At 42.5% G+C, this 16,971-nt stretch overlaps 1 protein-coding gene across 1 annotated transcript in view; it reads right to left on the reverse strand.

The window, feature by feature from the left end:
• The window catches only part of DZANK1 (double zinc ribbon and ankyrin repeat domains 1), a 99,887-nt gene that overhangs the window by 10,754 nt on the left and 72,162 nt on the right, over window positions 1-16,971 (reverse strand). The window contains exons 11-14 of the mRNA XM_056121720.1: window positions 15,688-15,852; window positions 13,392-13,599; window positions 3,748-3,851; window positions 1,429-1,503 (exon numbers count right to left, since the gene is read on the reverse strand). Coding sequence (XP_055977695.1) covers window positions 1,429-1,503; window positions 3,748-3,851; window positions 13,392-13,599; window positions 15,688-15,852 — 552 coding nt within the window. The remainder of the gene's footprint in view (window positions 1-1,428; window positions 1,504-3,747; window positions 3,852-13,391; window positions 13,600-15,687; window positions 15,853-16,971) is intronic.

The following is a 16,971-nucleotide window of genomic DNA, read 5'->3' on the forward strand; positions in this document are numbered from 1 at the left end:
GGGTACAGTGGAAGTAAAATGAATGTGCAGAGAATGAGGAGATGATGCACAGGCAGACCCAAGATTCTGTTCACCTGGCCCATACTGCAGACTGGCATTCACTCTCACCTTGTGGGGTTGCCCACTCTAGCCACTGGAAACCATCAATTACTTCTTATCGACTAGAATATGCATTTAAGATGAAACACGTGCTAGACCTAGGGATAGTTACTGCACTCATACCTGACACACTATGCTATTAGAACTCTCAGTGTCCACTCAGTTCCTTACTAGCCCCCAACAGATCTGTCCCCAGCTGCCATGTTGGCTGCTAACAGCTCTTAGCTTGTCCCTTCTTTGGGCCAACTGTCCTCAGAAGATAAGGCCTGACCTCGAGGTTATGTCCCTCCCCTCCTTGCCTCAACTGTGCTGGCTATGTGGTATGACTCACCAGAGCTCACTCAGCCCCTTTTCCCTGCCTTGTCTACAAGGCACACCCTTCGCTCTCCTTCTCCTGAAGTACATCCTTGACCTCTAACTACACAACTGGAAACAGTACATCCTTGACCTCTAACTACAAAACTGGAAACGCAGCATTTACAGCTTTGGTTGGTTGCAAAGCACTTCTATGTGCATTCACCTACTCAATACTCTCAAACGCCTTTGAGTTATACAAGGCCCATGTAGCTATCCAATTTTATTTTTAAATTTAAAAAATTCTTGGTTTTTTCGCCATATGCAGCAGTGTTCAGGACTTACTCCTGGCTCTGTGCTGAGGAATCACTCCTGACAGTGCTCAGGGGACTATGAGGTTTGGCTACATTCAAGGCAAGCACCCTATTCGCTGTACTATCTCTCTGGTTTGGCTCCCAGCTACCCCAATTTTAAAGACACTATTATCCCTCCTGACTTCTTGTCCAGTGAAATGAAACTGAAGTTTTCAGTACCAATTAATGCCTGTCAGACACTTCAGGATTCTTTGACAATGCCCCCAGTCGCTATATTAGATAGTGTATCTTTTATCTGTTATAGAAAGACTGGCAACAAAAATTGGTTTATATAAGTTCGAATTACATGGGCAAAAAGGTCAAAGTATAGGTCAACAAGCATTTTTATAAGCACTTTCCTCAAAACAGTTGTATCCCAGACCCACCATGCAACTGCACTGAGTAGAATCAAGTGTGAGAACAATAGGACCAATAAGGTAGGTGATAATTCTGTTACTATTTTGATATGTGCCTGAAAGCTCAGTTAGTTATCCAATTTATAAAATTACTTGCCTAACCTCTAGTCAGCTATCCTAATTCTTGAAACGTTTAACCTCTAGTCAGCTATTCTAATTCTTGAAACGTTTTCACTCTGTTGGTTACACAGAAGCATTTCAGTAAACAGTAAGCCACGATTTTCTAGTCAGTTCTCAAATGGGTAACATCTGGATGTTTCACTCACTTTGTTTGAGACTTGAATATAATTCAGTCTGAGGCTAACTTCATAGCCATCTTGATGGACAGTAGCAGAGATGAGCTTTAAAAAAATATTAGAGAGAATTCACAATTGAGGTTATGGTATTCAGTGCCCTCAGCAACAGTCAATACATTTTGAGTTGTTAAACTGCAAATTAAATCAAATACTCATTAATGCAAAAGAAGGCATAAATAGAGAAAAAGAGCAACAAAACTAGGTTAAAGATGAAAAATAGCAAAATGTCAGACATAACTATTATTTCATTCATTATAAATTAAATTAATACTACAACTGAAGAGCAGAGACTGCCAGGTTGGATGAGGAAGTAGATTCACATTTATAGTCTACATAAGAGATACACTCAAGTTCCCCTGAACTATATGGCTGGGAAAAGGTGTCCTTGAAGGGTCAAGCATCACAGGTGGACAACTTCCTTTTTTAAAGGAGCGGGTGGCAATTTAATGGCTAATAATTAGCCTAATAATGGCTAATAATTATTCAGCCTAATTAATGGCTGAATAATTAGCAATACTCCTACATTCAAATAAAAAAATAATTAAAAAATAAAGGAGTGGGAGGAATTTAACTCCAGTTAAATCTGGGGTCACAGGTGTTTTAAGGAACAGAGAGTAAGTATTTGAAGCTGTGTGGCCTCTGTGGTCTCTGTCTTGAATATTCCATATTGCAACTGTAGCACAAAAGCAGCCACAGATATAAGTAAATAAGTGAGTGTTCTGTAAGACAAAACTGAGAGGCTGCTCAGGTTGCCTTTCAGATTGTAGTTAGTAAGGTAAAGGTAAAGGCCCTCCCGTTGATCATCGATTAGCTCGAGCGGGCCCAGTAACGTCTCCATTGGAGTCTTTGTTGTTACTGTGTCTGGCATATCGAATACTCTCAGTAGCTTGCCGGGCTCTCCGAGAGGGGCGGAGGAATCGAACTCGGGTCGGCCATGTTGGCCACTTGTAAGGCGAACGCCCTACCCGCTGTTTAGTAGATCCCTGTATTAAGTCAGAGAATTTACAATGCACCAAAATCAATTCTCAAAGGAAACAAAGCAATACTCCACACTGAAACTTTTTCTCTATTTTCCTATTTGATGTTAGAGGGAAAATGGGCTGATGTGAGAAGCCTCCTAATCTTCTGGCACGCAGAGGACATGGTTGTCTCCTGGGTCTGACTCTATCATAGTGCTGTATGCCAGAGAAAGTATTCCCACTGGGGACCTGAGAGATCTGCTTCAAATCCCAAATCCAATAAGACCAAGCACTGCAGTTCTGAGTAATCAAACACTCATAGCCACTTTCCTGAGCATCAAACATGGCTTATCCTGATTACCTACTACAATGTTAAAAACTATCCCAAACTCAGTGACATTAAACAATCACCATTTTCTTGTGTTTCTGGATTGAGACATAGGAGCATGGTGAGGAGATATTGCCATCTGCTTGAGGCTCTGAGGCCTTAGCTGTGGACTATAGAGCTAGAGCACCTCAATGCTGGGGGGGAGAGAATGACCTAGAATCTCAGCACTTATTACCCAGCTTCTGAGTCAAGATAATGCGAGAACTGGAGCTACAGGGGGTGTTCTTTTATGTAGTACCCCCAGTGGCTAGAACCTCTCATGGTGAGGTGGCTGAGCTCCAAGAAGGTTGGTTGGAAGAAGCTGTGTGGCCTTCTATGGCCATACCTTTGAAGTGCCACAGCATCAGCTCAGATCATACTGTTCAATAGTCAAGTGGTCACCCAGATTCCAGGCAAGGGCAGGTGAGGAAGGAACAACAGACTCTTATATAAGACTTAAAAGACGCAGCAGTGATTGAGGACTTTACCAAGGGGGCTTCGAGGGTTTTACCAAGCAATATTTGGGGGACCAGGTGATGCTGGGAATTGAAGTTCAGTCTAGCTCATGCTAAGCACACCCCCGAACCACTGTACTAGCTTTCAGCCCCTCAGGATTACTTTTGCTGCTAATATGGTATTGAACTGAAGCATTCAATATGGCCAGACAATACAATCCTGGATCTCTTCATTCTGACCATCAGGATGTTCAGATACCTAAAAGCCTGAGATGTTCACAGTATCTGTGGCTTAGGTAAGGAGTCCAGAAGCAGAGCCTGTGCCAAGACTTCCCAATGATTTATGAAGTTACTACTCCTGGGGATGACAGAAAGGAAGTGTAGAAAGCAGGTAGGAATGGGAAAGGAGGCATGTCGAGTGTGATTTTTGGCCCACGTCTGTGGTAGGAACCTCAATCTGATCCCCTGGGGTGCTGCAGATTGGAATGTTTCCTCAGAGTTCACCCACCTTTCCCATCCTGGGTTCTGCAACCACGGCACGGAATTCAGGGTTGTTCTGAGCATAAGATCGGAGGTGAGCAGAGATGTGATCCAACTGTTTTCTCCAGTACCCTAAGGAAGAGGAGAAATCATAATAATATAACATAACATAAATAACAAGAAAGAAACTAAGAAAGAAACTAGAAACTGAGACTAAGAAAGAAAAATGTTAGTGTTGAAACCGTGAGGCTCTTTTTCTTTTCCAAACTTTATGATGGTTACTACTTACTTACTGAGCCTGATACGTATTAGAATGAATTCCATTTTTGTTCCCCACACGACTGCTCACAAAATATTACAAAATCTCAAAAGAACATATTCTGATGGTCACACATGAGGATTTTTCCTTCCCTTCCTAAATTAACCACACAGAGATATAGCTTATTCATAAATACACCCATTTTAAATGTGCACTTTGAGTTTGGGTCAGTATAGATACCCCAATCAATAATGTTGAACATTTCCATCAGTGCAAAATTTCCCCTTAACTATTTCAGTCTGCATTTAAAACACAATTGAGTCCTCTACCACCATTTAAAACTTGAGATATCTACTGGGATCCGTCATGGTAGGAAATGGGCACTGGTGGAGGGATGGATATTTGATCACTGTATAATTGAAACCCAAGCACAAAAATTTGTAAGTCTACAACTGTACCTCATGGTGTCTCATTAGTAAAAATGAAAAATAAAAAAGAAATACAGAGGCATCCAAAAAAAGTACACAGGTTCATAATAATGCATTCATAACAGTGTTCTCAAAAAGTATGTACATGGATTTATTCAGAATAAATGCACATATAAACACACAAAAAAAAAATCTTGAGAGATCTGACCTCCAAACTCCCAGAAATAATATACTTGTTCAGTAAAGTATCAGACTACAAAATTCAATACATGTAAATCTGTTGCCTTTTTATATATAAACAACAATGTAGCAAAAGGAGAAAAATTTAAAACTCCCACTTTGAATCATGTCAAAAAAATTCTCAAATATCTCTGAATCAACATAACAAAGGCAGTAAAAGACCTACTTAGCTAAATTACAAATTACTTCTGAAAGAAAATTACTTCTAAAGGAAATAGAACGAACTGACAGCTGAAAATTACTGGGCTTAACATATTTCTAGTGAATCAATTGGTCTTCTTTATTACATTGGACATTGTTTTAAGAGCATTCTTTGGCTTGACTTTCCTCACATTCTTTCAAGTGGAGCAAGCCCCCGTGAATATTTGTTTTATGGCTTGTGTCTTCCCCTATTCAAAATATTTAAGCTACCATATTTAAGTTACCACTCTTAGATCATGGAGACTTTCTACAACGTCTCAGTTGCACCTATTCATTATACAAACAACGTCTGCAGCACCCGAACAGACATGTGTGACATGTCTGATGCAGGGGAAACTAACTGATTGCCACAGCAGCACTGGAACTGGGCATCCAGGGTGCTACATCACAGGCAACCACCAGGGATAACCAGACACGCAGCCTCAAAGAGAACGCTGAGTATACTATATAGTCTATGACACAAAGTAGGCATCGTGCCACAAATATTTACTAAGCACCGAATGTTGCTGGTAGGCAGACAGGCAGCGTTGGCAATGTGGATTTAAAAAAAAAAATTCACTTGTCTCTAAACCAAACCATCCAAAAGACATGGTGACCTTGGAGATAGAGCAAAGCATCTGAGAAGGCAGGAATCCATTGTGATGCAAAAACTTTAGGCCTGAAGGCCCTGAGAAGAGAGGCTGGGGAGCAGAAGCAAGGCTGAGACAAGGCCAGGAGTGTACTCTTGGTGTCCGAGTAGTGAAAAGCTCGGGCTGGCCTCCTCATGGTTGCTGCCTGCACTGCTCAAATGCTGAGTATTTGCTGATGTCTTTGGCTGGAGCATCTTGATTCTTCTTCATGTGGTGTCTCACCCCAGTGACCAGTCTATCCTGTACCTCCTTACCGACTTTTTGGAGTATAAGCACAAATACCCAGTCTTCTTAATATCTAAGCCCAGAACTCTTAAGCAATTTCTTCTGTGCTTTTTCATAGCTCAAACTGATAGCAAGGTGATAGGGCTTATTCTTGGCTCTGTGCTCACTATTGGTGGGGCTGGGGGGAACCATATGTACTGCTGAGGTCCAAGCCTGGGTCATCCACGTGCAAGGAAAGCACCCTCCCTGCTGTACTACCTCTCTGGCCCCAATTATCCCAATTTTATATTATTTTATTTTTTGGTTTTGGGGCCACATCAATGGTACTCAGGGCTCCATGGTCAGGGTTCACTCCTGGCAGCTTGGGGACATATGGAGTGCCAGGGATAGAATCTGGGATAGAATCTGGCTGCGTGCAAGGCAAATCGTCTACCTGTTTTACTATGACTCTGGTCCCTATCCCAATTTTAAAGATACTATTAACACTCTGCTAGGCACACAGCTAGTACCTCACACAGGTTGGAGAGGCATACAGGTTCTATTCCCTCTCTTTCTGCTGCAACAAACACAAGTCAGCCTCAAGTGACTGCTGAGTTCACTGTGGCTCATTAAGTAACCATTACACCTTAGGGTATCAAAAATGGCACCTGCCTATCAAAATCATGTCCACCAGTCCCATGAGTTTTATAGTTACCATGGAAACCTATAGACGTGTCCAAACATGGTCAGAAATGAAGAATCCAACCTTTTAGGAAACTAGGAAACTGAGAAGGTACAAAAGAAGCAAAAGCCTAAACATATTTAAAATAACAGGACAGGGGCTGCAGAGAGAGGACAGGAATGAACACAGGTTTGCCTTACACATAGATTGACCACGGTTTGGCCTCTAGCACCTAAGCAGTGATCAGAGGATCTGTGATCCCGGGTGTCATAAGCAACCTCCAGGTGCACCACAGTCAGGTGTGTGTGAACACAACTAAGTGGGTCCAGAGACACAGTAACATGGGTAAGTACTTTTCAAGTTTCCAGGTGATTCCAGTATGTAACCTAGGGTGACAATAGTTAGAAATGAATGGCGGGGTATGTGTGTGTGTGGGGGGGGCAGTTTCACGTCAGAGAAATTTAACCTACTCAACTTTTGGGAAACATTTTATTCATGCAATATCCTAGAACAAAAGGAAAGGAATAAGAACACTGTCATATTGCAGCACTGTTCACATTAGCCAACATCTGGAAACAACCTGAGTGACTGAGAACAGATGACTGATTAAAGAAATTACAGTACATCTACACTATGGAATACTATGCAGCTGTTGGAAAAGAGGAAGCCATGAAATTTGCTTATAAGTGGATGGACATGGAGAGTATCATGCTAAGTGAAATAAGTCAGAGAGGGACAGACATAGAATGACTGCTCTCATTTGTGGAATATAAAATAACATGAGACTAACACCCGAAGAAGTAGAGAGAAGGACCAGGTGAATCACTTAACAGTTTGGAAGCCTGCCTCATGTGCTAGATAGAAAGCAGTTGGGATGGAGAAAGGACCACTAAGTCAACGATGGTTGGAGGTATTGGTCAGGATGGGAGTTGCATGCTGAAAGTAGACTAAGGACCAAGCTTGATGGCCTCTCAGTATCTGTACTGCAAACCATGATGCCCAAAAGACAGAGAGAGTCAGAAGGAACGTGCCTGCCACAGAAACAGGGGGTGGGATAGGGTCGAGTGATGGGAGGGATACTGGGAACATTGGTGGTGAAAAATGAGCACTGGTAGAGGAATGAGTGCTTGGTCATTGTATGACTGAAACTCAATCATGGAAAGCTTTGTAACTGTATCTCACGGTGTTTCAATAAAAATATTAATTTAAAAAAAACGCTGTCATATATATGCGCTCATGTGCCCACATGCACAACCAAGCACTTCACATCAGAGAATGGTTAATAAGGAACACCAGTGGGGAAAAGGGTCCAGGAACTTGAGGACATATCAACAAAGGAAGGGGATTGTCAGGATTTTTGGAATAATGCTTCCAAGCAGTACTCAGGGACCTGCGTGCCATGCTAGGTGATCCTGGCTGGATGCTGTGCTACACGTGGTGGTTCAGCAGTGTTGGGGCCACCATGTCCACACCCAGCGATGCTTGGAGGATTGTGAGGTCCATGGGACTCAAACTTATGGACTCCTCTTGCCAGCATGTGATCCATTCATTTGAGCTCTTCCCAGCGTCTAGCATGTCAAGTGTTGGAGGTTTGGTTCTTAGCTTCTTAAACTATGAATCTCAATTCCATATGAGGTTGTATAACTGAATGTGGGAAGTTGCAAAAAATCTTAAAATTTTGTCTTATACTAAATATCTTTTTGATTTATTATCAGTATGTGTTTGGTTTATTTACCTATTTTATATACCTATATACTTAGGGTTGAAGTCAACATGACAAATGACCTGGCACCCGAGCTGCGCAGGAGGAAGAGAGCGGCTTGGAACGCCTTCAAGAGCGTCGAAGAAATAGCTAAGAGGACCAAGAACCTCCGGCTCTGGGCATATCTCTTTGATTCCACTGTTCTTCCTGCATTAACATATGCCTCAGAGACCTGGGCCCTACGTAAACAGGATGAGAATGCTATTCGGGTAGCCCAAAGAGGAATTGAAAGAGCTATGCTTGGAATATCACGTTTCACTCAAATGAGAGAAAGAATCTGGAGTTCCGACATCCGTGGACAATCAAGAATCAGGAACGCTGTCTCGTTTGCCAAGGTGTCAAAAATCAGATGGGCTGGTCACGTAATGAGATTTAAAGACGACCGCTGGACTAGAGCTGTTACCGACTGGATCCCACGGGATATCAAAAGACTGCATGGCCGCCGACCTACCAGATGGTCAGACTTCTTCATCAAGATCATGAACGATGGGTTTGAGGCTCTTCATGTTCCCAGAGCGAACAGATGCCATTGGGCTACACTGGCACGCGACAGAGACAAATGGAGACGTTACTGGTGCCCGCTCGAGCAAATCGATGACTAACGGGAAGTTAAGTGATTAAGTGATATACTTAGGGTTATGTGAAATTTTGTGGTAACAGCTAGAGAGATAGTACAGTGGGTAAGTCTTGCACATGACTGACCCCGGTCCAATACCTGGCACTGCATATGGTCCCCTGGGCATTACCAGGCAGGAGGTTTAAGCACAGAGCCAGGAAGCACAGAGCCAGGAGCAGATTCTGAGTACTATTAGGAATTCTCTGCTCAACATACCTCTAGTGAGTACCACAACTAAAAACAGCTGTGTAAGCATCATGGCTAGAAGTGTGAACCCTGGCAAATATTTGCCACATCATTGCAGTGATCCACTCTGAGAGCTCTGACAAAAACTTAGGAGTATGGAGAGAAACTAATTTTAAACATTATAGGACTCATCTTGGAGATGATGAAAATCTAGAAATAGACTGTAGTCATGGCAGTATAATACTGCTAATGTGCTAAAATTCACTAAAATTACTTTACGGTTTCTGTTTTTTGGTTTTCGGGGGAGGCTTGTCGCACACTCAGGACTTACTCCTGGATCTGTGCTCAGGGATCACTCCTGGTGATTGCTTAGAGGAATGTACATGGTGCTAGGGATTAAACTGGCGTCAGTTGCATGCAAAGCAAATGCCTTACCCATGTAATATCTCTCTAGCCTGAACTGTATATTTTAAAATGGTTAAAATGGGAGATAACCCTGTGTGAAATTTACCACAATAAAAAAAGAGGCAATGTCATGATATTCCAAATAGTTTCACTTAATCACTTAACTTCCCGTTAGTCGTCTATTTGCTCGAGCGGGCGCCAGTAATGTCTCCATTTGTCCCTGTCGCGTGCTAGTGTAGCCCAATGGCATCTGTTCGCTCTGGGATCATGAAGAGCCTCAAACCGATCGTTTGATGATCTTCACGAAGAAGTCTGACCATCTGGTAAGTGGGCGGCCACGTGGTCTTTTGACATCCCAAGGAATCCAGTCAGTAACAGCTCTAGTCCAGTGGTCGTCTTTAAATCTCATTACGTGACCAGCCCATCTGATTTTTGACACCTTGGCAAATGAGACAGCGTCCCTGATTCTTGATCGTCCACGGATTTCGGAACTCCGGATTTTTTTCTCTCATTTGAGTGAAACGTGATATTCCAAGCATAGCTCTTTCTATTCTTCTTTGGGAGACCTGAATAGCATTCTCATCCTGTTTGCGTAGGGCCCAGGTCTCTGAGACATATGTTAATGCAGGAAGAACAGTGGAATCAAAGAGATGTGCCCGGAGCCGGAGGTTCTTCATCCTCTTAGCTATTTCTTCGATGTTCTTGAAGGCATTCCAAGCCGCTCTCTTCCTCCTGCACAGCTCGGGTGCCAGGTCATCTGTCATGTTGACTTCTCGACCTAGGTACACATAGCTGTTTTGCATTCGGAGATGGTCGTTCCATTGAGAGCGAATGGGGCATCAGGAACGAGGCTGTTTCTCATGAACATTGTCTTCGTAAGATTCAGCTGTAGTCCTACCTTTCCACACTCACGGTCAAAGTCGGCCAGCATTTGTGCCGCTTGGCTGATGTTTGGTGTTATTAAAACAATGTCATCAGCAAAGCGGGGGTGGTGTAGTTGCCGACCATCTATCTTCACTCCCATTCCTTCCCATTCTAGTCGTCGCATGATGTTCTCGAGGGTGGCACTGAAGAGTTTCGGTGAAATAGTATCACCCTGCCGAACCCCTCTCTTGACATCAACAATCACTTCTTTGTAGAATGGTGAGATCCTGGTAGTGAATCCGCAATACAGCTCACGGAGGATCCTGATGTATTGGGCTTGAATGCCCTGATTGGCTAGGGCTTCAATGACCGCTTCCGTCTCAACAGAATCAAAGGCCTTCTTTAAATCAATGAACGTTAAACAGAGCGGCATCTTGAACTCCCGAGAAACCTCAATGAGTTTGGTTATCGTGTGGATATGGTCGATGGTGCTGAATCCTTTGTGGAACCCGGCTTGCTCGCATGGTTGTCCTTCATCTAGTGTTCTGCCAATCCTATTTAGGATGACTCGAGTGAACAACTTGTAGATGACAGACAATAGGCAGATAGGGCGATAGCTGCCAATGTCATGGATGTCTCCCTTCTTGAACAGTAGTACGGTCCTGCTGGTTTTCCATTGGGACGGAACCTTGCATTCAGACAGGTAGCGAGTGAAGAGCCGAGCCAGTGTATTGATGAGTACTGATGGCAGGTTCTTCAGGTGTTCAGGTCTGACCTTGTCTGGGCCAGGTGCTATTTGTTTCTTTACCGACGAAATGGCGTGTCGGATTTTGGAAGGGAGAACGTTGGGAACGACATATCCATCCTGTGGAATTTGGTATGTCGGCAAGTGGACATGGCTATCGAAGAGATTTGAGTAGAAGCCATGGATAATCTTCTCCATTGCCATTCTGGAGGATGTGATGGATCCATCAGGATGTCGGAGGGCAGTCATCTTGGTCTTGTAGTTGGCGAAGGACAGGCGGGCGTAACGAATACTTTTCCCAGCTTCTGCTGCATCTACCAGTACTTCTGCTCTTCTCTCTTTGAGGTCTTCCTTGATCGCATCTCTGCACTGCTTTGCGAGCTCAGACGTTAGCTTGTGGTTGCCTGAGGCATGCGCCAAACCACGCTGGCGAATTAGCTCAAGAGTTTTCGAAGATGGGCGTTTTTTTGTGGCTATCTCTCTCTTGGCGTTCCTCGCACATTCATGGAGGTGCTGAACCAGTCGATCGTATTCCTCGTCAATGTTGTCAACAATGGCATCTTCCCATGTTGCCGCAATAGTGCCAAAGAGTTCCCAGTTGGTGGTCGTTCTGGGAGTTCTCTTTTTGAACTTTGCAGCCCTTTCTCCCCGCTCTGTGAAGTAGAATTTTGCACATGGAGACGGTGGTCCGATCCCGTTTGAAATTTTGGGACAACAGCGACATTGGTCAGGCAAAACCGTCGATTGAATATGATGTGATCTATTTCGTTGTGGAATTGTCCACCGGGAGACTCTCATGTCCATCGTTTAGATTCTGCCTTCTGGAACTGTGAGTTACCTTGGATGGTCTTGGTCGACATGATGAACTCAGACAGTCTCTCACCCTGTTCGTTCCATTCTAGGCCATGGGTCCCAATGTGAAGTTCTTCAGCTGATCTTCTCGGTCCTATCTTGGCATTAAAATCACCCACAATGATTTTGTAGAAGGTGTGGTCTTCTTTATAGAACTTCTCTAGCTCCATGTAGAACTTCTCGATTTCTCTTTCATCATAATGAGATGTTGGTGCATAGACAACGAAGATAGAAACTGCAGGCAGTGAGCCACATCTATTCAAATGTAAACGTCCGATTTGGGTTGTTAGGTATTCGAATGAATCAATGCTCTTGGCCAAGTTTGTGTTGACAAGGACACCGACGCCTCCGACACCTCCTTTATCGCATGTTCGAGGAACAATTCTTCTCCAGTGTCGAAAACAGCATGGTGAGATTCATGCCTTCTTGTCTTGGTCAGACCAATGATGTCGTACTTGATCATTCGCGCTTGTACCATCAGGTCCTCGATGGATGTATCTGATGCTAGCGTATGTGCATTGAAAGTACAGATGATCATTTTTGTCTTCCTTCGTTGTGGCAGCCTAGTTCGGCCTTGAGATTTTGTCGGCCTCTCCTTTCTCATCCTTCTCAGTGCTGCCATGTCGGTGAAGCCTTCAGGGTCAGGTGAATAAGACCAGTTGTAGTTACTGGTTTTGGCATATCGAATACACAACGGATAGCTTGCCAGGCTCTTCTGTGCAGGCGTAATACACTCGGTAGCTTGCCAGTCTTTCTGAGAGGGATAGAGGCTTTTGGGGCGACCTCTAATCACCATTGTAGGTGTTACCATATTTGAACCCTATCAAATATGGTACGACAATTCCTGAAGATGGGTATTTAGTGTCTTATGATGTGTCCGGAAAGCATCCTGGAGTGTGGCGACGGCTGGGTAGTGGAGGTAGTGTCGATAGTGGAAGTCTGCCAGTGGGGTATTTATCTGGGTAGGGTGGGTCTTCTGTGCGCAATCCGATCTCTGGGTGGTTGATGGAAGCAGACAGGGCAGGGTAGGGTGGGGCTCCTGATTAGAATCCCTTTGTCACCTGTGGTTGGTGGGAGCAAGCAGAGAAACTCTGTCCCTGGGTCTGCCGAGCTGGAGTCCAATGTCTCAGAGAGTTCTGCTTATCTTGTTCTGTGGGTCTTCAGTCGTGCGTGAGTCTCGGCCGGAGTTGCCACGCGGGTCCGGAAAGCGTCCTGGAGTGTGGCGACGGCTGGGTAGTGGAGGTAGTATCCACTACCTCCACTACCCAAATATTTTAATGAGATTAAATAATGATATGTGTTTTGAAAAAGTATTTGTTAAAACTAAGGGAAAATAGAGAGAGAATGGCAGATAGCAATAAAGACAAAGTTTAACGACATTTCTACAATAAGAGTGGAAAACCATATGTGCTATTTCATTTACACACTAGACACTGGGGTTATGAACCAAAATACCAGAGTGCTAAGTTTAAGGAACAGTATTATTCATGGAAGGGAAAATTCTTGAACAAGGAAATATAAGATAATTCAATACAAAACGAAGTTTTCTTTCAAAGAAAAAATTAATTCCCTCCTGATGAGAGAGCATGTCTTTCTCACCTCTTCCGGGACTGACAGCTGTGAGGAGAGGTTTGTGATCACTCATTTTCTCCTGCCTCTGCCTTTGAAAAGTCATTTCCATTTCCTTTTTTGCTAGTATCTTGCCAGATGGATAGAATAGGCCAGTGGTCTGTGTGCCTACATCTTTCTTAGTTTCAGCATCAGGTTTGGACAAAGGAATGCTTAGGGGCTGCCAGACCAATCTAGGCTACATGAGTAAGACAAAAAATGTAAAAAAAAAATTTTTTTAATAAATTCTCCATTTTTCACACAGTCAATTCTAATAAATAAAAGTATCTCCTAAAAGCTGTACTACAGAAGGGGTTTCCACAGCCCTTTGCTTTATTTTTTTCTTTTGTCCCAACATTCTCAGATTGATCTTTGAAGATAGTCTCCCCTGCTTTGACTATGTACTACCTCAAATTCTGTAAATCAACTGATATCTCATGATCTGCTGCCTGAGTCCTAAAATACATCTACCCTCTCTGCTCCTTAATCCCATGGAGTGTAGACTTGACTATCCACCCACACTCAATTAAGTTTAGGGTCACAAGATTTTCTCTAAGACATTGTCCTGCATTTGGACCTGAAACCCCAAGTGCACCACCATGAAATGTTGTATGGTTTGTGCACTGCAAAACACTCCCTCATCTAAAAGGACAAAGCATTCAGAATGTGTACATTAGATACTGTATTTATTAGGACAAAATTTTTGGCAGGTGTAATAAAATGTCTAACAAACTACTGTATTATTGCCTGTTTACAAAAATTGTCTATGAGACATCTTAGGAAAAATATCTTTGCCTCATTTGTACAAAAGGTGCCTCATGAATTATCAGCAATGCCAGGATCTTTAAGTCTTTCAATATGGATTACAATGGTCATGAATGGGCTGAAGCGATAGTACAGTGGGTAAGGCGTTTGCCTTGCACGCAGCAGACCCAGGTTTGATCCCTGGCATTCCATATGGTCCCCCCAGGACCACCAGGAGTAATTCCTGAGTGCAGTGCCAGGAATAACCCCTGAGCATCACTGGGTATGACCCAAAGAAACTAACTAACTAAATAAATAAATAATACGGAGAGTTTAAAGGTTCAAAATGAAGGAGGAAATGACAATCATTACCAAATACATGTTGTCTATTGACTAAGAAAATGCAAACAAAAACAATCAAATATATTAAAAAGGAAAAAAAGGACACGAACTCCCTAACACTTGGTGCAAAGTTGCTGAGTGCACATGCAGTAACTCTAATAACTAGCAATTTCCAAGTTCTTCTAATGAAGAGTCTTCAGCTTAGAGAAACTCATAAAATGCTAACACAAAGCTAATTTGATAAGATGTCTTTCTAAAACTAACTTCATGAAATTTTCCTCAAATTATGCATTTATAATGACAAAATCAATATTATATACCCAATCTAAGTTTCCCAAAACATTGAAAGAACAGGAGTAAAGTTTTTGGTATGCTACATAAGAAATTCAAGTGTCATATAGTACAGGGAGTTAAGACACCTGCCTTGTATCCTATGGGCTCCATTTCAATCCATGGTATCACATACACTGACACCTGAGCACTTTTAGGTATCACTCTTGAGCACAGGGCCAGGAATAGCCACTGAGAACTGACAGGTATGGCACAATACTTCCCTTCCCCCAAAATAAAAAAAACTAGGGCCTGGGTGATAGTACAGTGCTTGCCTTGCATGCACTAACCCAGGTTTGATCCCTAGCATCACATATGGTCCCTATAAGTCCAATCACAAGTGATTTCCGAGCTCAGAGCCAGCAGTAAGCCCTGAACACTGTAGAATATAGCCCAAAATTTAAAAAGAAAGCCAAGAGAAGAAAAATACACTGATATTAAGTAGTTTAAACCCACTTCCTTCTAATAACATTACACCTGTTAGTTTGAAGATTAATCAAACCTCATTCTACTACAAATAAATACATATTTACATTTCTTATTTCTAAAGAAATCATTGAGATTTTTATGTTTTCATTCTTTTATTGGGAAGGGAGGCTTGGGGCCACAACCTCAAGTGCTCACGACTACTCCTGGCTCTGTGCTCAGGAGTAAAACCCTGGCAGTGTCTGGAGGACCATATGCGATAGCAGGGATCAAATGAGGGTTGGCTACAAGGAAAGGTAAAACCTAAATTAATTGAATTAATTTCCACATTTCATTGAAAGTTCCTGAAGATTTGTCTCTCTTCTCCCAGGCTAATTCAGGGGGAGCTCCAAATTCAATCCCAACCTCCTCCCACTACCAATTCTTACCTCAGAGAAGGCCTTACCTCAGCAAAAGGGCCTAGTTCTCCAGGAACTCGAGTCAGATTGTTGTCCATGCTAAATCTTGTCAAGCACTCCACATAAAAACCACAGGAGCCACAGAATCGGGCAGATGGGTGATTGCTAGCCCCACATTTAGGGCAAACAGAGTATGAAGGAGAAATACCATACTAAGGAACAAAAAAATTTAAATTTTAAAAATTAATATTAGTGTCAATTGTCCTGTAAAAATTATTTTCATAACACACAATCTCCAGCCACCAAAAATAATACATGTCTTTTGACCCAGCAATTCTATCTTCTAGAAAATATATCTTATGGATGGGTGGGAAGGTACAAAAAAAGTATATTCAAGGTCATGAATGATTGTGATTTGGGGGACATAACTAGAAACAACCGATCAACATGAGAACGGTTTAAACAGAGTAAACAGTTTAAAACGGTTTAAATAGACTGTGAAAGATTATAAAGTCACTGTAGAGGGGGTTAACCAAAAAGACATATTGCAGGGTGAGAAGAACTGGATTGCTACAATATTGTTCCCAGTTTACTAGTGAAGCAAATGGTTAAAAAGAGTGGTCAGAAGCAGGTGGCAGAGATGGCTCCTGAGCAGAAGAGTTGTGGGATGGGGAGGTAAGGGACACCAACTATCCACTATAAACTACTTGCGTTAGTTTCATATAATACTTTGTCAAATAAAAAAAGACCTAAAATATTTGTGCTTTATTTAAAAGGTAAACAACTATTCATACAATACATACAATACATACAATACAAACAACTATTCATACAATCAGACATGGCAATGTCAAGGAGTGAGAAAATTTAAACTCAAAGAAATACAAATATAAACAACTAGAAGTCATTCTCACTTGAAAGTATTCTTTATCTGTCTCTCTGGTGTTTTATATAAAAAGGTAACAATAACGAAATCTAAACAAAAAGTGATTTCTGCAAGCTCTACAAAGAGGAACCATGTTCTCCTGAGCGGGAGGTGAGGAGCTGTTTTAAGATATCTACTGAATTAGGGGGCCAGAGAGATAGTACAGTAGGTAGAGCACTTGCTTGCACGCAGCCAACCTGAGTTCAATCCATATGTTCTCCTAAGCCCTGCCAGGAGTGATCCCTGAACACAGAGCTAGAAACAAGACCTGAGCACTGCCTAATAAGCAGTACCCTAAAACCATCATCATCATCATCATCATCATCATCATCATCATCATCATCATCTACTGGATTAATAATCAAGAGGCTGGAATAGGGAACAATCTAAGAATCACTCCCATGGT

Source organism: Sorex fumeus, unplaced genomic scaffold (genome assembly GCF_029834395.1).
Source record: "Sorex fumeus unplaced genomic scaffold, SorFum_2.1 ptg000044l, whole genome shotgun sequence".
Classification (NCBI taxonomy): domain Eukaryota; kingdom Metazoa; phylum Chordata; class Mammalia; order Eulipotyphla; family Soricidae; genus Sorex; species Sorex fumeus.